This window comes from Chiroxiphia lanceolata, chromosome 15 (genome assembly GCF_009829145.1).
Source record: "Chiroxiphia lanceolata isolate bChiLan1 chromosome 15, bChiLan1.pri, whole genome shotgun sequence".
Lineage (NCBI taxonomy): Eukaryota > Metazoa > Chordata > Aves > Passeriformes > Pipridae > Chiroxiphia > Chiroxiphia lanceolata.
In genome coordinates, this window is record NC_045651.1 from 427782 (window position 1) to 454451 (window position 26670).

The window sequence follows — 26670 nt, forward strand, 5'->3', positions numbered from 1 at the left end:
ACTGGGTACCTCAGTGGTCCTGGGGCTCAACATCCCTTTGGCTTTCTGTGTCTTCTTGCAGGTGTCCTCCCAACTACAGTTCCTCTGTAAAATGCATGTAAAATATGGTTACCATGTTTGCATAGTTTTCATTCAATGTTCATAGAGACTGGGTGTGGTGGTTTGACCCCCCCCCCCAAAAAAAAAAATCCAATCTCCAAGCTTCCCCCACCTTCCCACAATTTTACCTCAACACTGAAGAGAAACTTTCAGGCAGGCACACCTCTGTAGGGGGAAGGGAAAATATATATGCATTTATTCCTATACAAATAAATACTGTACAAACTAAAAGCAACTATATATATACAATATTACACACTTCTATCATCCCTCTGAGCCCCTCCCATAATTCAGTCCAGGAGAAGCCCTTAGGCTGATGGGTAAACAGCCATTGGAGTGTTCAGGGAAAAGGGTTTCTCTGATCCACCCCTCCACCAACCTCTAGCTCTTTACTGAAGTCTCTTCTTCCTCACAAAGTCCAAGAAGATAGTTCTAAGTCTGTGCTCCTTGGCTCCGTGCCAATCTCTGCTGTGTGACTTTCTGTCTCTGTTCCGTAGCTGCTGTAGTTTTCCATTTCGGTAGCCACATCTAAATCCAAGGTAGGCACCTCCGAACCTGCCTCGGTCCGTCTCCAGTTTCGCCTGGGGCTTTTTTCCCCTGGCACCGAGCTGCTTTCATTATCAGCCCATCCTCTTTGGCTCAGCTTCAAAATACTAAGCCTCACATCCACTCCCACTTACAGTGAGAGGGAAAAGCCCCCGCTCAGCTTTTGCTACAAGCGTTCGATTCAGTTATGAACTGTCCCGAGCTCTGCAGTCTGGCTGAAAAGGGGGGGTGGGAAGAAGGCCTGGCCTCCTCACAAGGAACTTGCCTCTCTCTCTCCCCCTTACCTCCAACTGTTGTGAGTCTCTCTTCCCTCACAATACACACTCATTCTTACATGTTGCCTTCAGCCCTAGCTTGGCCAGGGCTGCGGGGGCACCCCTTGGCTACTCTCTCTCACACACTCACTCAGACACAGCAGCAGATTGCCTCTGCCAACTCACTTCTGGCAGTTGTGATATCCAGTTTCACAGGAGTGAAAAAAGAACAGCTGCTGTTGGTCTTCCTGGTCGGAATCTCATCTGGGATTAACCATTTCTAACTCAGGGCCCCCTGGGGGAAGAAGGAAGAGCCTCTTACCCCACGACACTGGGCACCACTGTTATCAGACCCACATGTCATCCACTATTCTGTACTGACAGCACACTCAACTTCCCCTGCTGCAGAGATGGGTGTTGACACCTATTGTATGGAATTTCATTTCCCTGGGTTTCTGGCCAGGCATCTGCAGGAGAGCAAGAGTTTCCATTGACGCTTCCGTATTTCAAAGCACATCCAGCACAGCCTGGGACAAGACAAGAAGGAGTGAGTCAGCCCTTTGAGACTGCTCTCAGAGAGCACTTTTCCTGAGTCGAGTTATAATTATTTTTTTTTAATCTGTCTCTACAAGTCATCTCTAGCAGCCCTGTGAATGCAGTCTTGTCATTCCTGCAGATGTACAGGATCAGCTTCTTGGCTTCAGTTTTACTGAAAACTGCTCAGGGCCATGATGGTGCAATTACTGTGTGGTAGGTGAGCCCAAGATATGAATTTTGGTGACCTGCTGGGTTGCAGAAGGCATATTTCAGTACTTCCTGCTGTACTGGTTTAAAAGTTAACCAGCAGGGGAAACCAAACCAACTCAAAAGAGAGAGATTACAAGTCAGAATAACGACTTAATAAAATAATACAATAAGTACGACCACACAGACAAGGAACAGGCCCTAACCCACAAAGCCCAAATGTACAACCCAGCACCCCGGGGCACAAACAAAGCGGTGCTCCCTGGGCCCCCCCCTGAGTCCAAAGCAAAGGGAGAGGGGAAAAACCTGCCGGTGGGAGAGCTGCTGCAGTCCAGCCAAAAGTGGTGATTGCAGTCCAGCCGAGGGTGGTGGTCTCAGTCTGGCTGAGAGCGGCAAGCTGCAGTCTGGCTGTGAGCAGTGAGCTGCAGTCCTCCTCTGGATCCCACAAGTGGTGAAAATGTTCCGAAACTCCAGGTTTATATATTCTCCAACTCAGGCAGGAATGTTCAGTCCCTCCCTCAGAGCGGGGAATTCCATAAAAGGGTGCTCAGTCCTTCCCTCAGAGTGGGGAATTCCATAAAAGGGCATGAGGACAGGAACATCCCCCCACCTCGCAAGCCTCTACTGACAATAGTTTCTGGGAAATGGCATGGAAGGCTATAGAATACACAGTTTTGGGCTACACCCATCCAGTGATGAATCGGTCCCAGCTGTTCTAACTAGGACACCTGCATAGCTGAATTTACAGCTCTAATTTCTGAAAAGAGAGAAGAGAAAGGAAAAGTTCACCGAGTTAGTCTGAAATAGTTTCCTTACTCAGCAATTCTAATAGAAAATGGTGTAAGAGAAAGAGTGCTTCCATACTCAAGACAAACCACGCAGCTTTCAGTGCAGTTAACATGTCAAGCAGCATATTGTGTCTCCATTTCTTAAATGCCTTGTCTGGAACTATGACAGATATCTGGTAACACAACAGACTGCCTTCAGACACCAGATATGTCTTTCGAAATGCTACTTCAAAACCAATGTAGTGTTTCTTCCATTAATATAAAACCTTTCCAAAGCTCTCAGTGTACATTATCTGACATGACATTGGCTAAAGTTACTATTTTAGAGAGCAGCGATCAAGTGTAAGATTTGATTCCTTCAAGAAGGATTTTGAAATCTCCAATGAAATTGAATCAGTGGGAGTTGCAGTAGGTCTGGAAGCTTTACTTCAGACCCTAGTTCTGCTGCTCTTAATGGTGACATTGTAGACACAGTCTTGGTTCTCATCAAACCTTTGAATGAGGTAGGTTTGAATAGCTGGTATAGACATCCCCCTCATGAATGGAGGAGACCTTGGAAAGTAGCTGGAGAGATGAGTGAATGGTCCCCAGGATGTGCACAGCAGGGATGGTGGTGGTGGGGAGTCCCCTCCTGCCTTACTGCTAAGCTGCAGTTACCTTACCTGAGGGCTGGGAGGGAGGAGAAGCTGTCATACGGTGGGTTGAGCCTGCAGACTGCTGCTTGCTGCACCTCCCCATGGCTACAGATAGGAGAATGGCAGGAGAGCAGTGGAGCTGACACCCAGCACCAGAACCAGGGCTGGAAACAGAGGCAGCCCTGGCCAGTGACTAAAATGAACTCGTGTTTTAATGCTACAGATAGCAGCTCCTTTGGCTTATAGCACACATGTGGATGGAAAGTGTGTGAAAGTTTGCAAGATGGTTTGTCTTCAGGCATAATTCTCATTTTTCCTCTCAATCATGACTTTGTCTTGATGATTTTTTCCTCATTACAATTAGAATTTAGAAAGCAAGGCCAACTGGCCTACTAATGCTGCCATGTACTTTTAAAAATGAATGGCAAAATCTGCAGGTCAGATGTGATGACCAAGCTCCAAATTGTCCTTGGAAGGAGTGTGGGGGAGTGTCCCTGCAGCTCTTGGCAGGTGCACTGCTCCAGCGGTCACACAGCCAGCCATGTGTTCCAGCTGCAAGCCAAGGGTAGGATATAATCTTGTCCATTTTCTAAAATAAGACCAGGAAGGTGAGAGCTTCACTTAAGATTAAAATTGATCTTGATTTTTTAGCAAGCCTGTATGCTGTGCTAAGTGTGTTTTTTTTCAGGGAAGCTTCTTGAAATGGCTTCCTATGTGATAATCATAAATTGGGACTGAAATGTAAAAAAAGGTAAAATGTTTCCTTTCTTGGGTATCATATATGGCTTGTAGAGGCAGGATTGGGTCAATCCAGCCATTCCTCTTTGTGTTTGATTAGAGGAAAAATTCTTCAAACTATAATTTCACCAACATTCTGAAAATTTGCTTTATTTTTTCCCTGCTCTTCTGTGCACCACGTGGGTATTTTTCTCATACCATAAGCACCCTCTGTCTCCTTTTTGTAGCGGAGATCGGCTGTGTTGGGTGTTTGGTACGGTCTCCATTGCCATGCAGTTGGGGGGTCTGAGGCCTCTCTAAAGCTCCATCACTGTAATATAGCTAATTTGACTAAAGTTTCAGGAAGGGAATGAGCATCCACAAGCAGTGCTTTTGCAAACAGCCCACATCGCTGACAGTTGTACGTGCCTGTGGTGGCTGTCTGTTTTAACTCTAATTTCATACTTTGACATGACAGGTTTTGATACAAGGAGGCACTTTTGTCACCTTTACAGGTTAATTTTTTACAGCGTGAGAGGTTCAGCTGCTTTCTGTGCATTGTGTTATCTGTCCTCCTTGCTAAATCCAGGAGAGCAGAATGGCTTTGTCTGGGAAAGTTTATCTGTGAAACACTGAAATGTGAAAATACTGTCCTATTACCTAACGAATCCTGACTGTACGGTTTTGTTATACAGTGCATAAAACAGGAAAATGACAACTAATTTTTTTTAAGACTTAATTCCCATCTGCATTAGATTCTCACTGCATCCTTTTGTATGACATTATTAAAAAATAATTATAATGTTCTGTGTGAATTTTATTCATTGAATAATTTGTCCTGGAATTAATTATTATCAGCATTTGAGAAAATACTGAGAGCATTAATAGAAATATTGAAAGAGCTGGAACTGACACATTTGCCTTAACAGAGCTGTATTTAAAAAAGATGTGCACACAAAGATACCGAGGCATAATGAAGCCTCCTACACACCACAGAATAAAATATTTATACCATAATCATGCTATTAATAAAAGGATAGCTCAGACAGCGTCTGCTGCAACAAAACTCAGCTGAGAGCCTGGTTACTGTCTAAAGGAGCAAACTAATGTAAGAACTGAGGAGCAGAAGCGTATGGACTAGCTTGGGAATCCCTGTCCTGAATTAGTTGTGCAGTTGTGTAATATCCTGACTTTTCAAACAGTCTCACGTGGCAGCTGTCACTGTCCCTGTCTTTATTTCTGGTGTGAAGTGAAGGGCCAGGGAGCAGAGGGAAAATCTGCAGCCCTGCTTGTGCTGCTGCATCCCTGGTGGATCCCCATGAGTGATGGAGAGGGGTATCTGCAGTGACCTTCTTGTTTCCAGTTGTTGTTGACTATAATTCTGAGACCATCATGAATGGTTGGTCTTGATTAGAGCAGGGCAATCTCAGTGGCTTTGCTGTTGGTTGCTGCCCTTTTGTCCTGGTTTTGGCCAGGACAGAGTGGATTTTCTTGCCATAGCTGTGAGGAGCTGTAGCCTGGAGCCATGTGAGCATGTCTGGGTTGTTAATCAACACCACCCATGTCACCCGTGGGGGGAAGAATTGCAGGATTCTCAATTCTGGGAAGGATGGGGGGTGGTGGGCAAGGGTGGGGGTGGTGGGCATGACGGGGCCAGGAGTCATCATGTTCTTTACTCTGAGGAAGCCATGTGGCACTGGGTCAGATCACTGGCCTACATGAGCATTTTGCATGTAATCACCCTCTGTTATATACTGTTGTTATTAGTATTGTCGATGTTACTGTTAGTTTTCTTATGCCATTGCTGTTTCCAGTAAATTGGTATCCCAACCCATAATCTTTGCCTTTTGTCTCTCTCACTGGACGGGGTAGGGGAAGACGAGCGGCTGCATGGGGTTTAACTTCCAACTGGGCTTAAACCACAACATCTTATCAAAGTGCTGCTGCCAAACAGGTCGTCTTTTCCTCTTTGGGCTTGGCCTGGTTTCCAAGGTTTAAAGAAAGATAAGAAAACAGGAGGTTTGTATAGAGGAGAAATTACAAGTCGAAATGAGAGGAGCAGTTTATCTGTACTGTGAACTGACACTGTGGGTCCAAATCTTAGACAGGTCTTTAAAGGGTAACTGTACAGGAAAAGTTAACTAACAAATGGATACTGTCTTAGTGCTCTCATGATTGCTATCCCACTTCTTGCTGTCTAATGCACCTGTGAGTTCGCTTAGAGATCTCTCTTTGTTTACTGGGAGCAGAAGGCTGATGTTTCTCACAAGCGTGGTGATGACACTGGCATGAGCCATTTATCCATGTGGTCCCAGTGTTACACCCAACATGTTACCTGCCAGAAACATCTGGATGTCCAGTTCTGCACCAGTTCAAACTTTATCCAGCGTTAGAGCACTGCATGTGAGGATCTCCCTGAGAGTGTGCCGAGAGAAAAGCTGTCTGTAGCTTTACTGTTTTTACCCATGCCTTTCTCCTCTTTCTCTCTCCCTTTTGTTCTGTCCTTCATGCATCTTAATTTTTATTTCATGCTGTGAAAACTATCTGTTTAACTGTGCTAATGAAGCAGTTGCTTAGGGCAAGCATCCACACCTCCAGGAATGCTGGATTTGGTGTGTGCATTGTAGTGGTAACAGAGTTTGATTTCCTGTTGTGCTCTGTCCCTCCATGTGCTGGGATGGCCTGGAAGTCCTGCTGGACAATTGCCCCCTGGCATTGCAACTGCCTGCTGGTCAGGCACCCAGCCTTCCTCCTTGGACAGAGAGGAGGAATGTGGGCAGCAGTGCCCACCACTGCACTGCATGAGCATGGCTGAATGGATAATCATGGATAATGGCAAATGGATATTTTTCTCCCAGAACACTCCTGTGTTTCTTTGTTGACATGAGTGTTTTCCTGCACAGTGAATCACTGAGGCTCAAAAAAGAACAACTGAAAATTATATGGAAAGTTTCTTACAAATATGATCTATTGCTGTGAGGATGTAACAAACATGGAACGCACAGCCTGAAGCTTTGTTCTGTCGGCTCACTGAAGCTAGATAAGTTTTGATTGGAGTTTATTTGAGTAGATTCCTCTTCTCTATCTCTTTCTCTCTGTCTTTCCCCAAAGACATGATTACTGGCAGCTTGGGCTGGTCAGAGAACAGCTGGGAAGTACTCTGGGTTAAAAAATTGCTTTTATCTTTCTGAAAAAAGAGGAACCCTCACATTGCTTCCAGGTAGTAGGGTACAAGCAATCAATAATTCAGTAACAGAAGTGTCACAAGGGCAAAGCACAAGTCCCTTCTCTGCTTTCTAAGTGAGGGTGGGAGAGGCTCCCCCTGCTTGAAACTGTGGCGGTGAGCGAGGACATCTCTCTGCTTCACATGGGCTAAAGTAGAACTTGGACTTTGCCTCTTGAATGCAAGCAGGGAGAATCATAGAATAATATGATTTGGGTTGGAAGGGGACCTTGAAGATCATTTAGTTCCAACCCCCTGCCGTGGGCAGGGACACCTTACAGTAGACCAGGTTGCTCCAAACCCTATCCAAGTGTCCTTGAACACTTCTGGGGATGAGACATCCTGTTCCAGGGTCTCACCACCCTCACCCCTAGATTTTTTTCGTAATATCTAATCTAAACCTACTCTTAATCTGAACCCATTCCCCCTTGTTCTACCACTACATGCTCTTGTAAATAGTCTTGCCCCATCTTTTCAGTAAGTTCCCTTCAGGTACTGGAAGGCCTCAGTTAGGTCACTTCAAAACCTTCTCTTTTCCGGGCTGAACAATCCAATTCTCTGAGCCTTTCCTCATAGAAGAGGTACTCTATCTCTCTGAGGGAGGGAGGATGCCTTGGCATGTCAAAGAGCTAGGCTGCTCTGGAAATGCAATTTTTGTTTAAAAAAAAATCCATTTCTGTAGAACAGTTTTATTTTCTACAAAACAGATTTTTTAACAAGAAAAAGAAATTATGTATTTGTTAATTGGTTATGTTGGTAGCTCAGCTGAGAGCAGCAGCAAACCAGAAAAGAGGTACAAGTGCACTGGACTATGAGAAATCCCCTTTCCAAACAGAAATAAAATTAATTTTGAATGTTTATTGGCATTACCCAGCTCATGTAACTTTTAATAGGAGCAGAGATTTTAAACGTGACCAAAATTAAGCTTAAGTTACTTTCTTCTTTTTACCCTCTGTCCTGGTCCATTTCCATCAGGCAGTCTTTCCTTCTTTTGATTTCTGTACTAAACCATTTTTTGTTGCTGTAAATTATTATAACTTATGTCTGTACATACAGTACACCCTGGTCCTTGAGTCAAGAAAATCCCACACTGATTTCCCCAGCTACTTCCCCATGTGTAGTAGGGGGACCTTATCTCCTCCCACAGTTTATAGGGGTTTCGTTTGGGTGGTTGGCAGATCCCCTAGTGTTGACCAGCCAAGTGGCTTCTGCTAAATTGGCATCCCAATGCTTCCATGTCCCATTACCTAGCTCTCTTAACATAGTCTTCAACAGTCCCTTAATACCTCTCAATCTTTCCAGACGTTTATGGGTGATAAGGGATGTGATAGATCCACTCAATGCCATTTTCTTTGCTTGAGAGTTTATAAGGTTATTTTGAAAATGAGTCCCATTATCTGATTCAATTCTCTCTGGGGCACTGTGTCACCACAAAATGTGTCTCTCAAGGCCTAAGATGGTGTTTGGAGCAGTGGCCTGGTTTACAGGGGATGTTTCCAGCCAGCCAGTCATTGCCCCCACCATGGTGAGTATGTAGCTCTTTCCTTGGCGTGTTGGTGGCAGTGCTCCAATGTAGTCAGTTTGCCAGGTCTCACTATATAGAAACCCAGTCCCTGCCCTCTGTTCCAGGGAGATTTTACTCACATGGCCCTGCTTGATTGCAGTCCATGTTTCACATTCGTGGATAACCTGTGTGATGGCCTCCATGGTCAGGTCCACCCCTCGATCATGAGCCCACCTGGATGTTGCATCGCTTCCCAGATGTCCTAATGTTCCATGGGCCCATAGGCTATAAATAGCTCATCCTTCTGCTCCCAAGGATGAGATAGTCCACCTGAGCTACTCCGGTCTTGGCAGCCTTATCCACCTGCTCATTGCTCTGATGTTCTTCAGTGGCACGACTTTTGGCCATGTGAGCATTGACGTGACTCACCCCCAGAGTTGCAGCAGCCCAGATGGGTTTACCCCTGTGTTGTCAATGGCTCTTCTTCCATTGCTGCAGCCACCCCCACAGGGCATCAGCCCCAAACCAGGAGTCAGCATGGAGATACAGTACAAGCCACCAAAGGTGGTTTCATTTCCATGATAATTGGATTTGATACTTCAGTAAATTCTTAACCTGCTCTCAGGAGGTTCAATGAGAATTTTGGTAAGGGCTGTGAGTTCCTCAAATGAAGTTCAATAATGGAGAGAAAAGAATAAGATTTATTATTGGATGGGGGTACCTGAGAGAAACTGTAGAGGCCAATGATGTCAATTATAGGGAACTGATACTTTATAAATTAGTAATACATCGGAATACTTGTAAAGAAAAGAGCTTCACTCAGGCCTTTAGTGACACCCTGCTACACAGCAAAGCTTTGTTAAAGTCAATAAGAAAACAATTTACACCTTTCAAAAGAGTTTGTGGGACTGATTCTGCTATGAACAGCAACACGGGGTCCATTGTGCAGCTCAGGAGGGTCCACTGCCATCATACAGAGAGCCTTGGCTTAAGTCTTCACAACATAATCTCAGTGCTTAATGAAACTTTACAAGAATGCCCTGGGAGACATTAACATAAAGCATCAACTAAAGATAGAAGTACACAAATGGTTAAAAAAATAGTAACTGAAACACTGAGCTGGATTTCAGGCTTTCAGATGAGTATTATTAATGCAATAGTTTAATAATTACAATTGCAATGTAAGTTTAAACTTTTACATAGAGCTAGATTCAGGGCTAGATTGTCCCGAAATGAATTAGAAGAATAATGAGCGTGTTAAGTGATATACACGGAAGTCACAGCCATGGCAGACAAAATAACCAAAATTTATCAGAACAAAAGGATGCAAGGGTCTTTTCTGTAATTCTGTGCATGTTTGGCTGCAAATCTGGACAGGTAAGGGAAGGTAAGTAGGAAGGATGGACAAGTGCTTGCTAATGGCTGCTATTAGGGGCCTCAGAATAAGATCCTTCAGATAATCTGTTCCTAACTGTCATGCCTAAGGACTTGGATGTAATTTCAGTGTTTCTGAGTGCTCAGGACAGTGCTTCCTGAGGCAGAGCAGTCAGTTGCACGCAGTCCTGGCCATGGGTATACTGTATCCTTGATGCCATTTGTTGCCTTTCCTCACCTGGAACAACCATGGGAGCAGCAGCTGACCTGCACCAGGGGCAGTTGTTCACCATCTGCACAAGTCCCTGGGGCTGGGCAGCAGGAAGGAAAGGCTTTTATTTCCCACAGATCCCTCAAACTTAAACTGATTTCCCCCTAAAAAGTCTCTTTTTGCTGTATTTCAGATGTTCCTAGGTTCCTGTATTTGATGTAAAATGTGTTTGCAGTGTGGGAAAACAAGCTGTTCAAACAGATGGCTAACCTTGTGTAGGTGTATTCCAGTCTCTAGGGAAATACAGCAATAGGTCATCTTCTAAATGAAATAATTTTGCTTTGAGTTTTCTGAACTTCACTATCAAGCAAAGAATGTGTTTGGACTTTTTCCTCTATGTTGTTAAAGATCTCTCTAAAGCTGTAATTCAGTGTGAAAAAGAAACATACAATTTTACTAGCTATCAAGCAGGAAATGCTAAACAAAGTGGTTACTGTATATTCTGTTCCCTTAGAGACTGAAACATCTGTATCCATGCAGGCAAGTGATGCAGACGTGGTAAGACTTCCTTACATTCCTGTGTTCATCTGGCTGTCAATGGAAATGTTTTATGGTGCGAATATTCCAGGCTTCTTTAGCATTTGTATTTATCTGGTTGTGTGGCATGTCTTGGACTAGGAAGGCTTTTTAATTCAAGTCTAACTGAAATCAGGACGCTCCCTAAGAAACGATGCTTTTACATAAATAATTTTTCAAGATGAACTTGGAGGGACTTGAAATGCTTTTTGTACTGGTGATAATTGTTGGATTTGTGAAGGCACTTGAACATCTAGGTCTCCTAGAAGGCAACTATGAAGGTAGGATGTTAAGAAATAGAAAATATTTTATTATGAAAGCCATTTGCTGCAGAGGCTTATACTTTAATCTGTACATGCATGTGCAGTGTTTGAGTATTGGGGGAGCTGAAAGGTAGCTTAAATAATTTTAAATGCTTTCTTTAGACAAATGAAATATATTTAAATGTCTGTATAGTATTATAGCTTTCATTGCAACTCTGAAAATAAATGTGACATAATCTTAAACCATTCTTTGTTTATGTTTAAGATTGTTTCAAGAACTTCAGTACAGATTTGTGTGCTTTAGTAAACTGCAGCTTTCATCCTGAAGCTCTGAAGGAAAGGTTTACATTTTAGTAAGTTTATAATTATATCTTCTCAATTTTTTCTAATTTATAGAAATATCATGGCTTATTTTTAGCTCTTGGTTATTGTTAACAGAAAATCCAAAAACCTTACTAAGCTTATTTGGATGAATATTTCTGTCATAATCAGTTTAGCCCTCTTTCAGAATATTTATCTTTAGCAAATCTGCCTGGTCTTGCTCTCTAGTCTCATGTACATTTTAGGAAAACATTGCTGATTGAAATGTAAATATGCTTTGTAGAAAATAGTTTGAGAGAGCTGACTGTGGAAGATATTTTAATTCTTGTTACCTGTCTGTTTTTATTAACAATGTAATTCATGTAGAAACACTAATATTACAGAAATTTCTATATTAAATAGAAACAAAAGGGATGAATTTTAGACTGTGAGCTCTATAAATCAAAATGTGTCTATGCAGATAGCCTCATTGTTTAATAGGCAGAGTAGATTTACAGTGTTCCTAAATGCTCCTGAATATGATATACATTGAACAGCTGCTTTTTATAGAAACTTGAGGGTCACTTTTCATGGTAAGCTAGAAGTACACAGGTTTTAAGAATAACTTTCAGCTACCCACAGTTACAGAACAATTACTCCTTTTTCTTCAGAGCTCATGACAACCTGGAAAAGGCAAGCTTGCTGGCCTCATTAATTACATGACAACATTTGGTACTAGATTTGAAGAACCTTGGAGACTAGCAGCAAGTACTAGAAGTAGAGGGGGAAAGTTATAAAACTTTTAGTTCATTGACTGTTTGCTTTATTTTAGTTGTCATGCATATATCTGTTTCTCCTACTTCCTGCTGCTTTGAGCATTTTTTCTGACTTCTTATAAGTTTGGAAGAATTAAGAGGCACCTGGTGATGATTGGCACAAAGCATTTTGAAGCTAGGACAGCAATATAGATTGCTTAGCAGGTACTTTATATACCAGTTCTAGCTTTTCCAGGGCTATCGAAATAATCAAACTGTGCAAGTTTGCAGAGAACAGAAAATACATTTATTCTGGGCTTTGTGAGTCTTCAGAAGTCTGTGTGTTCCTACCACAGAGAGGTGTTAGATGGTACCAGATGTACAGTTAATTTCCTGTCTCCAGCTCTAGCAAAGTCCATTATGAATAGGTCCCTCTCGGCATCTGGATTTTTGGAATCCTTTTGTTGTCTGCCTGAATACATTTGAAGGGCAGATGCTATTTAACCACTTGGTTAAAAAAAATTTAAAAAAAAAAAGAACACTGAAGAAGGAAGTTTTGGGTGAGAGTTCTTGGGTTTGGGTAGCTGCATTTTCCTGGTGCCCAGTCTCCAGTGTACTCGTGAGCTGTACTTGTTTCATGAGGGGGGAATGGCTTGGTACTGCTGACTGCTAAGGAGAGGGAAGGTTTGGGAATATTTGAATAATTCAGAGCAAATCATAATGATGTGTAGTTCTTTTCCTGATTAAATTTACATGAAAATACTGTGACTTTTACTGAAAAAGTGATGAGGTAAACTTCACATTAAGATGTTAGAACTTCAAGTGAAGCTAGCATTCAGACTCTGTAGTTTGAACATGTACAGAATTATGGCTTCATTGCAGTTGCTTCTGCCTTGTCCACCCTTGTATAAGAACATAGAGCATACACATACTTAATGAAGCTCTTATCCTTGCAAAATCTGCTGCTTGCTTTGCTGTAATGGCAAGATGACTTGAGTGAGGTGGTCTCACATCGTTTTCTAGCAGAAACCATTGACTGTTACAATAGGTTAGTTCTTCACACTTACATGCTAGTTGTTATACAAAGAAATTACACTTAATATTCTAGTGAGAAAATTTTTTAACTACTTTTAACTTCCATTATTTTTAATAGCATTGCTTGATGCTGTGGAAATCACAGAGTATGATGCTCCTTAGAAATCTACACTCTCAGTGTATGTTCCACAAGTGTGTGATACCCTAGGAAGAAGCAAATTTCTGTGGCCGGACTTCATTAAGCAAAGAGAAAACAGGTATCGGATACATTCAGCTGTAGGAAGGTGAATGCTGAATCTCAAGCACAGCATATGGAGTGCTAGCAAACAGCTGAAATAGCTGGAAGGTGCCTTTGGCCTGCATAACTCACAGTTGAGGTTTCAGCTTCCCCAGACTGTTGTGGACCTTGTTTATATGAAATAGTATAAACAAAAGTACACTGCTAACAAACTGTGTGTTGAAACCAATGTAGTTATCATTTAAAATCATCAGTACTTTCTATATAGAGACTTTCAAAATAACTTACAAGTCTAAAATCTAAAGTCTGTATGTTCTTAAGTGGAGGAAAAGGACCCAAATTACTACGGACATAAAAAAGTGAAACTTGGTGAAATTTGTCACCCTTCCAGCCAGTCAGTAATGAATGTGCTCTACTGAAGGGCACTGTCACTAAAAGAAGATGCTGGTGCTCAATTTGAGTCCTTGGCTCTGGCTGCCTTCTTGCTCTTATTGTAAGATTTGTGGGCATCTGGACAGGTGAGCCAGCTCAGGCTTTGTGCTACTGAGAAAGGGCCTCTGTCTGAACATCACATAGAGCACGCAAACTTATAAACTGCTTTGCAAAAGCATTAACCCAAAGCACCTGTCAGTAACTGAGCAAAGGGAAGGACTTCAGAGTTTTCCTAACTGAGCTTTTGTTTCTATCCAAAACTGGTATTGAAACAACATACAGAATTTCACAAAAAACAAGCACTCCCATACCATTTTCCATCTGCTCCATTTCTATTAAAATATAGTGGAGAACAGTGTGCTCAACACTAGATGTTCCTAGAGAAATCTCCTGTCTTTCAGCTTCAGCCTGTGGTTTACAAGGTCCTAGAATCTGTTATGGTGTAAAGGGAAACAGTGAAGTTTCTCACTGGAGAAAAGCAGAAGAATGAGATGATGCTCTTGACAACTACAGTTCAAATCTCCATGTGAACTTTGCAGCCTTAGTTTGGTTTGAACACCTGTATATTAATTCCCATCTTTTTGAGAGCCAGTAGCATATAATCTTGAAATTTAACTTTCTTTTCCTCAAACCTCTTGCCTCCTTTTCATTTTCTTCCTTTATGTTCTTGAAGTAAGTGCCTTTTTAAGTCTAGGCCCTGGCTCACTTCCCATACATTGCTTTGCTCTGGCTTGGCTATTTGGCAGTATTTGGGTGTCAAACAAGGGTCCTTCACTAGAGCCAGTGGCAGTGTTCCTGAGGCAGGGCTATGGATGGCACTGCTCTAGTGGCTCTGCATGTGGCCAACTGGACAGAATGTGGCAACATGAGCAGAGACTTTGCAGTGACACTTCTACACAGCAGAAGGCAAGAGCACTTCCAGAAATATATGGTCACAGAGTAGATTGAAAAGCCTGATTTTGTATTTTCTGGTGCCCACACTCAGGTTTCTCCCATTGCTAATCCTCTTTCTGGCCCATTTGTGACTGCTCTTTGTCTTTAAAAGAATTATCATGCCAATGCCCCAGAATGAAGATGTCCTTGAGTATAAAGGACTGGTTGTGGGTAGACTGAGCCAAAACAGCAGCTTCCAGACTATGTGTATGCATTTAGATTTGAGAACTGAGAGATACCTGCTATACTTGAGAAGGTGACATAGCTGACTGGCTGGCTCTCACATCCTTGCTGACTGAAAGGAAATCATTATCAGAACTGTAACGTTTTCCCTGTGTTCCCACAGTAGTTACAGCATGGTTGTTTGCTGTCTCTCTTCTCATACATATCAATACTTGGTGCACACTGACACATGTGCCCACAACATGACACAATGTGCCTTCAAGAGAGCCTCCAGCTCTTGGTCATCACCTCTGCTTTGGCGTGTACCAGTTAGCACAATTAATCTAAAACTGGGCAGTTTCAGAGGTGTTATTTCCTGTCATTAATGAATGCATTTTGGGGTGTATGCTTCAGCTGTGGACTCAGGAGAAACGAGTACTCGGTTTTCTAGTACCAACTTTGGGCTTTTTACCTGTTGCACTTTCTTGGCTTTTTGAGTCACTGATGGACTCAGTAGAAAGTATTTATACCTACAGAGGAGCTCTGGCCTGCAAATCACTTGTGCACACTCACATGAGCCAACAAGACTGTCCACTGTTTGTGAACACAGAACAACCAAAGGAGAGGGACCTCCTGAACAGAAATAAACTTGTTTGCTAGCATCTGCCATGGTTTTCTACATTCTGACTGTGACAGCAGTGTGCCAGAGGTTTTTTTCTCATTTTTTCAAGATGATGCTCAAGCAGATGGAATGTCTTTTTCTCTAAATACTCAATTTATTCTCAAGTAAAATGGACTTAAAAGTAATGACCAGATACATTTTCCTCCAAGCTTAACCTTGACCATAAAATATTTGGAACATTTAAATGGACAGGTACTAAATCAGCAGGCTGTACACCCTAAGAATCTGCTAAGAGTGTGTGTTATTATGTACTGCTGTGCACGTAATAAACTTCTCTCTTCATTCTGCCACCACTGACAGACTCATCACAGTGATGATCTAATTCATGCTTTAGAAGTTGGATGAGAGATTGTCACAGGAGACTTGGTGGGCGTAATGCAGAATCCGGATCTTAATTTTTTTACACTAATATTACATTACTCTTAGTTTGTAATATCAGCTGGATATTTTACATCTCTGCTTATCACCTACACTTGAAAAATCTTTCCACTAAAAGTACTTGATGCTTTCCAGATACATATACCACTGCACCTTTCTTGTATTCAGTACACTACTCAGGCACACACTTCCTTCAGATGTGGAAAGTGATAAAGTAAGATTCTGTCTTAGTGTATAATTCCTAATAGGCTGTCAAGATGAAAAAAAGCAGAAAAGCAGGTTAAGGCAGAAGAATATACCTGTTCTCTGTGGGGAAGAGCATGCACTGCAGACAGAGCAGGATGGGCAAGAATTACGTCTTTGATTCCTACTACTGCGTAAGATAAGAGAACTTCTAAGAACACTGAAAAATGCATTTAGAAGATAGAATTTTTTTAATGTTGTCTGGTATCACAGTGGCTGAATAGAATTGATTTATCTCATTGGCACACTGCTGACATTCCTGGTCTTCCTCTACATCAAGCAAAAGGGTTATTTTTATTCTCACAGGCAAGTCACAGTTTTTATCAGCTGCTGTTTCAGTTTATTAAACATCCTAGACAGAGGACAACAGCAAGGAGGGTGAGAGGATCTGATAATTTTGATAGGAGTGGGATTGAATTTTTGAGAGAGATAAGGTGACAAGGTCTGTTTCTTACACATCATCTAGAACCCATCAGGCATCTCAGAGTGTGGAGGGAGAAGACATCTAAGTAGAGTTAACCTGCTTCACCTGTCTAAGAAGACCAAAGGGAAAGTTGTAGCTGAAGGTTGTAACAAGACAAACCCAAATGGACCTTGGCAGCACAGATGCCAAGCAGGCATTTTAACCAATACTCAGTGTTCTTTCCTTCTTTCCTCCCAAAAGACAAAGCCAAAATACTGTACTTTATCTTGGAGATCTGTTTGCATGGTGAGTCCCATACTGTATCACGCTCCTTACTTGTACTATCATAAATGGCAGTGTGAGGCTGAGACCCCCAGCAGGCACAGAGTGCAGCTGCATTGCATGTTCTGGGGAAGGTCCAAGAGCACCAGCCACCAGCACCGGTTTCCTCCTTTGGGCCCTTTGGTTGGAAGGGTGTTATGTAGTTCCTGATGATTCACCTCTACTGAGGAAGTTTGTAAGTAGCTGAGTCTCTCAGAAGTGCAGTACCTGCAGAGCATAGCAATTAAAGGCCGAGGTTAATGAGCGTGGGCCGGTGTGATTCCCTGATATTGAGCTCCTGTGACCTGAGCACTTGTCAGCATCAGGCTGCAAGATGGAGCCCGAAGGCTCTCCGGCACGGGGTCCTTTTTGTCCCATTCACCCAGGCTTCTTTTTAAACAGAATTCCAAGGCCTTAATTTTTCACACCTCCTTATTCCATGCTCAGGATCTCAGTCAGAGGGGAGGTACAGTACAACCCATATGATGGCAGTGCCCTGGGCAATCCTGTTTCCCCTTGTTTTTAGCTAGAGCAATCAGGGCAGATGTTAGTCCATCCAGCATGCTGTGAAAAACCAGGGGAATCAACAGCCACTCAAAACTGGTGTAAGAATAACACAGAATTCTCACGTTGTTCTTCACGTGGGTTTTCTCCTCAAACAGAAAATTGCTATATTATGACCCTGATATTTGTAAGCATATTTGCACAGTTTCCAAACATAGTGTGCACAGAGCTTTTTCTTCTCTTTGATTTAAGGATGCCCTCCTTTCAAGGGTTGTTTGATCAATATTTTTGTCAGGAAATGATCTGTTTACGTATGGAAGGAGACTGCTTATAAGGTCCAGTTGTTCAGTTGGGATTTATAAGCATAGCTATTTTTTCAAAGGCAGACACAGCTCTCGTACAATATAAGATTAACTTATTTGCCCATAAAATACACACACATATGTATGTATGTATGTAAAATATAGCATATATCAACTTACTTGCCCTTAAAATATATATAAATTTTATATATATATATATATATCTCGTCTAGCCTTTGAAATCCCACTTAATACAGTCTATATTATTATCTCATGACATAATTAAACAGTGTGAATAATTTATTTCAGCTTAGCTTTTAATAGGTTTAGTCACAGGTGGACTGCAGAGGCTGTTATGTGTGAGCAGCTGTACCCAGAGAATATCCAGAGGGGCCTTTGGTTGATTTTTGATGAAAGCTGAACAATTTATTCCCCTTTATCACTAGGTGGGAATGAGAAGTCACTTTGGTGCGAGCTAGAGAAATGCCTTGTTTTGTAGTTGCTTGTGCAACCACAAATTCACTTTTATCATTATTTGGATTGGAAATCTTGTAAAGAAAAGAAGAATTTAATTAATCTTTTCCACTTGATTTCTTTGGTGTTTTCATTGAGAAAAGAATTCTGAGATGTTAATATATTCACAATAGTAATTACACAAATTCCTATATTCACTAAAATTCAGACTACGAAAATATTTATATGAGTTTCAAAATGACAAAAACCGTCAAAGATTCCCTCAGCCATGCTGAAGCACTGTTTCATGCTGTCTGAGCAGTCAGAAACAGCTACAACCTCTTTGGTACATTAGTATCTTTTGATTAGAAACAATACTGTCCAGTTGTGCAGACCAGTCATCTTCTTTGCCTAAACAAGCAAGAAAGGAATTAAAAACAATAGTAATAATAAAAAAGCCTCACAAATAACACAACACTTCATGTTCCAGTTGTATAAACTACTTCTACCCCAGAAGCCAAGAAGGTCCGTGACCTAGAGGGTAAAGAGTAGATTTTGATGTTGAGAAACAGCTAATCCATAATGAGCACGGGTAGGCTTGAGGTATGGACACTGAGGCTCACCAGGGACCCATACTCATATCCTAATTAGATAAATATATTTGTGTTTACAAATACATGGTGATCCATGATGCTACCGAGTGTAAGAACAGGCATGCTTGGAGAGAGTCTCCCTAGAGGCTCTACAGGGACATTTTAAAGTTCCAAAGCAGCTGGGAAAAATTAGAGAAGCTCACAACTGCACTAGGATAGGTTTTATTGTAGTTTCATAGAATCACAGAATGGTTTGGATTGAAAGGGACCTTGAAGATCCTTTATTTCCAACCCCCTTGCCCATCCACTAGACCACGTTGCTCAAAGTGGTCTCCACAAAATTATGAGACTTCTTCTCTCAGTCAGCAACTGGTAGTACCTATGTGTCCAGAGGGAACCTGTATGAGTACAAAAAAGGGTGAGCACCGAGTGCCACTGAGTGCCACTGTGAGCTGCTGTGTTAACGTGTCAGTACTGGTGCACGGCTCCATGGCAGCATTGTACTGCCATTCAAAAGGGAACACATGTATCACTGAAAATTCCTACTGGGGGACAAGACAGGTGGGAATTGGATGCAAGACACAGTGAGCCGATATGAAAGTCTGTCTCTATTTACAGCTTCATCATCTGGGATCATTCTGGAAGGTTAGGGAAGCTTCTGTGGCCTCGTGATTCCCACAGAGCCCACTGTAGTGGACATCACCTCTCTGGGGCACACACAGGATTCTACTTACTAACTAATCCTAAGTCATATTGACAGAATGTCAATTTTATTTTTGTATCTCAAAACCCTCTAGCTTTGGGCTTGTTATTTAATCTAAGTTTACTTTAATGTGAAGTGGAAAAAAACTTCTTGCTTTAGTCAGTGCTTTTCCATTAAACACCTGACCCAGTTTTGTCCTAACTGGATGCTTCTGTGCTTAAAGTTGCTTCCTAGTTCAGTTCTCTTGGATTCAAAGGATTTTACAGTTGTTGAAATTGTCCCCTTTTTTTGCCTTTTGTCCTGACCTCTGAATTGTTACTGTTCTTAAAGAACTTCTGTTTTGTCATTTGATGAGGTAGAAAAATATGAATTCAATAAACATCCCAACAATGTTAAGGTGACCTAATTCTGACATTCTCATAAAGGTAGGGTTTTTCCCTAGTTCATTTTTGTCAAAATTTTACTGTACAATATGCATATTTTAGGAGGGGAAAAAGAAGAGGTACTCCATAAAAATGTGATGCATCTTGGTTTTCATTTATGGTATAATTCAAAATTTTGTGCTTTCTATAGCACATTTTTCAAGGTTTTGAGCTCACATTGTCTCACATACAGTGACTAATTTGTAATGCCTTGGTTAATATACACTGAATTAATGTATTTCATTGAAAATGTAGGCAAATAATTTTTTTGTGCCTCAGCGGTGATATACTGTTGTTCTGTTAGAGGCTACAGTGTTACACACCAGAGGAGAATCTGAATTGTCTTTTGAGAGTGGAGGATTGTTGCCTTGTATGAACTAAAAAGCACAGGATGAAGGGGTAACCCAGAAAAAGAACACAAAAGGAGGGTATCAAGGATCCTACTTCAGGAGGTATCTTCCCACTCCAGAAAAAAGCAGTAAAGGAACCCACGGGAGTGAAAGAGCCTGAAGAAGGCTATCTCAGGAGGTTAAATAAAGACTTGGGGATGGACAGGTCAGGGTTCAGTGGACCAAAGAGAAGTTATGGATCAGAGGGCTCCTTCTCCATTTCCGTTTTGTCCATGGCCAGTCCTCAAGAGTCTCCCTGTGTGGCAGCAATGCTCATGCACAAGGCAGGCTGATATCTGCATGAGCAGCAGCTGGTGGACACATTTTGGGGCTTTCTTTTGACAGCGGGAGGTAATTGCAACTCAGGGGGCATTAGGTCTAGGACTAGCAAGTGTCTAGGTCTAGCAAGTGAGCTGCTCTACCAGTCTAATATTACTTGAAAACTTACTGGAATGATAAAAGCAAATCATCATACAGTACTGGAACAGGGGAGATCTGAATCTGTCGCCCATGCTAACTTAGCTACTTCCTTTACTGCAACCCATGATGGTTTTCCCTTTTGTAAGTAAAAATAGCTCCAGTAGTTGCTTCCTCTGGCTTTCTTTCCTAAGAGTATGAACATGCTTCCTGTTGGCCTAATTTATTTTTAGCAAGATTGCCTGCTAGCTTGTTTCTCCTTGTCAGGAGGAGCATTGGCTGTTGCTGGCCATCTGCTCACCCTCAGCTGCCCCTAACCTACTGTCCAACCCTTGCATCCCTTGATTTTTCTCTTCTTGTTTTTAAAACTGGAGGAGCCTATGCTGAGACTCCCTGAAGACCAGGGGGTTTGAAGAATGGTGAGGTTCTTCAAGTTTCTACCACCTGCTTGTACCTGCAAAGGCATTCAGGAAAATCCCGTGGTCAGTCCTGCTCAGAACAAGCCGACCAGGCCTGCCACACAGAGGTTTGCATTCTGCGTGAACACACTGGGAATCAGCAGGCTGTACTGGAGCATTTATGCTCCTATGCTCCTTTCTGTCTTTTGAAGGTTTCAGTAGTGCTCCCTTCAGCTGTTTGCAGTTTTGCTTCTTGATTTTAAAAGCAATGTTTTGAGCTCAGATGCTTAGAAATCCCAACTGGTCTTTTTAAATATAAAAGGAAAAGATTGAAAGGAGCTACCATTGAGACTGAGGAGAAATGACAGCTCCTCATACAACGAGCATGTATTGTTGAGAAGAAAGCAGACAAATATGATGGGACTTGTAGGAAACACTTGAGTACCACCAGTGCAAGCATCAGAGACAAATTAAAAAGTGTGACCTATGAAGGATTTCCTGAAGCCCTGTCTTTTAAGTCGTGATTACTCCAGGCCTCTTTCCTTACCTGCCTTCATTCCTGCAGCTCAGCTTTCCCACATCTATTCAGTGGGAAAGGAACCTGATTCCAAAATAAAGACCTAGGTAATGAATAGAGCTGGAAGAAGCAAGAGCCTGCTTGCTTAGTCATGGAATGCATCCCCCCATCCCTATAGTAATAGCCTTCCACTTGTCCTTGGATGTGTAATCGTGCTTGCAAAGGAAATTGTTTGATTGCCTTAATTTTGGTTTTACAGGCAGAGATGGCATGACTAGTCTTGAGATGTTCTACAGCTCTACTCTTTCACACCATTGTTTTCTGCAGCCCTAGATCAGCTTCATGGCTCCAAGTTCCGTGGGACTTTGACTCTGCCCCTGCAGAAGGTTTTGAAGATCTCCCTTGCACTGTATCTTCAGGTTTCTCATTTTGTTTTCTATGGGGAGACCAGTACTGCCTATCAATGGGCTTCAGAGCAATATCTATGAGAAAAGCTTTTCTTCCTGGTCTCTGCTTGGATATTTGGCCCACTGCAAATAATCTGGAATGCTGTGCATCTGGCCATAGAGCAGGTTGAGAGAGTCATACTGCCTGCTCACAGCTGCTGTTGTAAGGAAGAGCTTTTTCTTAATGCAGTGTTCAGGCTATATTAATTTGTACATTAGCATCCTTACAAAAAGTGTTCTGAATTGCCTGAAAACTGCCATGACAAGCTTCAGAAAGCTTGGTAGGCTCCTGTAGGCTTTGGCAAAATCTTTAACAGTCCTTGGCTAAAAAGGGAGCATTTACTGTAGGTCATAAAAGTAAACACAAATGAAATAAGTCCAATTACTGCAGAATATCAAAGATCTGAGTGCAAGATGAAGAAAGTTGTACATGAATGCCTGACAAGAAAACTATTGAACATATTAAATTATACACCTCTCCCAGAATAGCTAGACTTTTAAAAAGAATATAGCACAGCAGTACTCAATCAAAAACAAAACTACAAACCTGGTGCACATCAGACTTGGGACAACTTACTCACAAGGACTACTTTGAAAGCGAGAAAACCACTTTGAACTCGACGGTGTGGCATTACGCAAATACACGCGCACGTAAATCATACAGCAATCGCTCAGTAGAAGTGAAGCAATATGACAGCACCCTCCACTGTAAACCAGGACAGAGGCGATGGAAGGAGAAAAGGGAGGTGGGAGGAACAGACGAGCACAGGCAGGGCCAGCATCCAGGGGCTCTGCTGGCCAACTCCAGATGCAGGTGGAGCCCAGCTAAAGGACTATGCTGATGTCAAGTCCAGCCCTTTCTAGTCACAAGCCATCAGGTACCCCATAAAGCATTTATTGTCCAGAATATGTACAAGACTCACTGTAGCAAACTCAGTAAAGTACCAAAAGCCAGGAAAGTAGAAAAAAATCTACACCTGCATAGAGTTCTAGGCCTGTGCAGTAGCAGGATGGTTGTTCATAAATCATGCTCTCAGGAAGCATGCTGCAGCCCATGCTGCAGGAGGAGTAAGTTACCTCCAGATGTGCCCCAGGAGTGTCCCAGGATGCACCAGGAGGAACACAGAGATATTTCACTTCATTGATGAGCATGGGTTTGTGTTAAGATATTGTGTGCAGAACTAGACCCAGACAGGTGGAAACGGGTACCTTTTTTAATTATTATTTCCTATGGTGTAAAAATGAATGCTAATTCTGGCAGTGTAGTCAGGATGGCCATATCACAGACCATGGCAACTGACAGATACAGAGCGTGTAATTCTGGAACACCTACCTCTAGTGCCTGAACTCTGATAATTAAGAACTTTTACTGTCCAGAAAATTAAATTGCTTCTAAATTTATGCATGAGCACAAGATGGGAATAACTTCCTGAGCAGCTTAGGAAAGTGGAGTAGGATTTTAGTTTTCTGGTCCGGTGAGAAAGGTTAATGAATGTTGTATATCCATATTAAAATAGTTGAGGGAAGAGTGAGCAGCTGGAGACAGCAAGGGTTCCCGAGCCAGGGAAACCAGTGGTATTTGCTCTGTCACTGCCTTTCTGCATGACCTTGTGTGTTCTCGCTGGGAGTTTTCCTACTATCCCTCAACATCTGCAGGTATGTACAGGGCTTTTGTGCTTGGGGTGTTGCAGATATGAAAGGTAATAAGGTGTGGAAGACCTTCAGTAGGAAAGGGGAAGATACCGTTTTTAGGCAGTTTCCATACCAAATACAGAATATCTGTTTGCTTTCCATGATTCATCCGGGATTTGTATGGCAGTGAGCTGGCAGGCTTCAGTGTGGGCACACAGCAAAGAGGCACTGCCATAGCACAGACCCCTCTGCACCCAGTGTTAGCCATACATCTGTCCCTCATAGGCTTCTGGCAATGTTTTTCTTCCAACACAGAGGCTTCACAATCTCTCCAGGTAATTTATTTCAGTACTTTGTTACCTTCTTCAGTGGAAAACCTTTTCCTCATACCAGATTGATTCTTTCTTGCTAAATTTGAAGCCAGTTATTCCTCTGATCCTCCAAGGACATGTAGAACAGATACATGTCTGTATCTTCTTCTGCCCTGGCCTTTAGTGTACCTACCATCTCTTTTTGGTCTCTCCCTTCCTGAGAACCTTGTTTAGGTTCTGTTTATTAGGCTAGTGATCATTCTCACTACTCTGAACTTTCTTCAATTGGCTTATATATTTCTGCCTGTACAGGACCCAAAATTGAATCTTGTACTCAGCTGAGGCCTTGATAGCATGGAGAAGAGTAGAAGGGCTATTTTGTTTGGCTTTCGTAAGTGATGTCTTCTGTATTATAGAAGTTCATTTGCCTATTTTTTGTAACATATGGCTTTTGATCCTTTATAGCTCCTGACTTTTTTAATGGAGCTCTAATTCCAGTAAAATTCTTTCCAGTACTACATTTTTGCAGATGATTATCCCACCATAGGTCTAGATGTCTGTGTTTATTCTTTTTGAATAGAAACTGGTGTCATGGTTTGACTTGTCTAGCCTCCCCTGGGGCTGGAAATGGTTAATCCCAAGTAAGTTTCTGATGGAGGGCCAATGGAGAGCTGCAGTTCGCCCCTGCAAAATTAGCATATTACACAGACCAGAAGAGAGAAGTTGTTGGCAGAGAGAATTGGAGCCATGAGGTAGCTGAGGGGAGCCCCGAGTTCGGGGGTGCTCCTGGGCACCCTGCGGCCCCGGTGCTGTGGCCAGGGCTATGGCAGTTCCTTGCCGTTCTCCCCCCTGTGAGTGGGGGAGGCAGCAGCGGCGATCGTGAAGCAGAGCAGAAAGAATTCCAGGCAGAGGAGAGAGAGAAACTTTAAGCAGTCTTGCTGTCACCTCCCCTGCAATGGTGGGGAGACAGAGCGACCGGAGCTGAGATTGGAGCAATAGAGGCAGGTAGAGGGAGCCCAGAGGTGCCCTACGTGAAGTTTGGTTGAGGGCAGCCAAAAACCAAAGGATGAGGAATGGGGGGGATGCCCCCCCCTTGCCACGTGGCAGTCAAGCTGATGCTACAGCTGAGACAGAGAGAAGCCAAACCAAGCAGGCTTTTTCTGGGTAAGGACTTTAATGAAAGCTCCCTGTAGCTCGTGTTGCAGACCTGGTGAAGCAAGTGTTCCCTTGCAGTCCAGGAGGAGCCTCGGCAGAGGCTGAGCAGCTGGTAAGGGGTGCAGCCCAACTCGCGGTATCCAAAGAGAGACTTTAGCCATCGTTCTGAAGGTTCTTCTTCTGGATTGATGTGGGAGGGCCCCAGGGGTGGTAGAAATTGTATGAATACTGTGTATTTACAATCTACAAACTATAGAAACTAAAAAGTTTCTATAGTTTTTAGTTTCTATAGTTTTTATTCTGTTAGTATATTCTATATATTCTATTAGTTATATTCTGTTTAGTAATAAATTTTGATATAATTCCCACATGTTGGTAGTTGTGCATGTCTGAAAACTTCTCTCACACTGAAACAAATTGCGGGGGGCTTGGAAATTGGATTTTTGGGGCTCAAACCATGACAACTGGTTTTGTTGGTTTTCAGACTCTAAATGTTAACTTTTTTTTTTTAATTTACATTTTCCTTCCTTCCCAACTTGACATTATTTGTGTATCCAGTAGGTACACTAAGTCATTTGCCATTCATAATGACTGATAGCAGACCTAAGGCAGCCTCCCGTAAGGCTCACGTTTTTTATATCTCCTATTTTGAGAATGAATATTTGACACTACTCTGAGTAGTTTTTCAAGTAGTTCTGTATTCACCCTAGTATTTTCATCTAGATTGTGTTTTCTTAGCTTATATACAAGAAAGTGAGATGAAATACTGTGAAAAACTTTAGAGAAGTCAAGATGTGACACAAAATCTATTATCTTACTATTAAAGGAAATGAGATTGGTTTGACACCAATTACTCTGAACAGATCCAATGAGGCAAACACTGATTTTCTTGTGATTTTCTCTCTGCTTACCCATTGTTTGGGTTTATTTGTTTCTAAGAACTGCAGCTAAGATGACACATATCTAATTCTCAGTCTCCTCATCTTCCACCTCTTGTAAAGACAGGAAGTATATTTATCTTGTCTCAGTTATCCCTGTTCTGAAGAATACTCTCAGTTGCAAATAACTGTTGACAGCCCTGAGAATTGATCAGCTGAGTATGAACATCAAGCCCAAACAATTTCAAACCCTCTGACTTAGATAAGTATCCTCTAACCTCTTCCTTCCCTGTAAAAAATCCAGTCCCATGTCATTGATTTTATCAGGTTTTATACTTTCAGTTAGAATCCAGTTTGGATTATACATTTTCTACTTATTTTTTCTACATCCTATGAGAAAAAAATTACTGAATTCAACAACCTTGGTTGCAATATCATGGGTTTTTTCCAGGCATGTCTGTATGCTACTACTTCCTAGTGGTGACTGTCTTTGTTGCTCAAGGTCATTTTTTCACATGTTCACACACACACAAAAAGCTGCATTCCTTTTATCTTCCTATTTTGGCAGTCTGGATTATTAACTCTCTACTATTATAGGAGACAGCTTTTTTCCCAGCTAGCACCTTCTCCTAAAGTATGGATTTCAGATGCTCATCTTTGAGGTAGTTTGTTGATTTTAGAAACCAACTACTTTCAGGAGTCAAATTCCCCTCTTTACAGCTCTCATGACAACA

The 26670-nt window shown here is 42.1% G+C and overlaps 1 protein-coding gene across 11 annotated transcripts in view; it reads left to right on the forward strand.

The window, feature by feature from the left end:
* Positions 1-26670, forward strand: part of KCNIP1 (potassium voltage-gated channel interacting protein 1) — a 498864-nt gene that overhangs the window by 343203 nt on the left and 128991 nt on the right. The window contains exon 1 of one of the 11 annotated variants that reach the window (XM_032702736.1): positions 10743-10952. The exons of 6 other annotated variants lie outside the window; for them this stretch is intronic. In XM_032702736.1, the coding sequence (XP_032558627.1) occupies positions 10853-10952 (100 nt within the window). In that variant the 5' untranslated portion in view covers positions 10743-10852. Of the gene's footprint in view, positions 1-10742; positions 10953-23513; positions 23617-24929; positions 25068-26670 lie in introns of those variants that run through there. 4 more of the 11 variants (XM_032702744.1, XM_032702750.1, XM_032702742.1 and 1 more) reach the window with 4 other exon arrangements.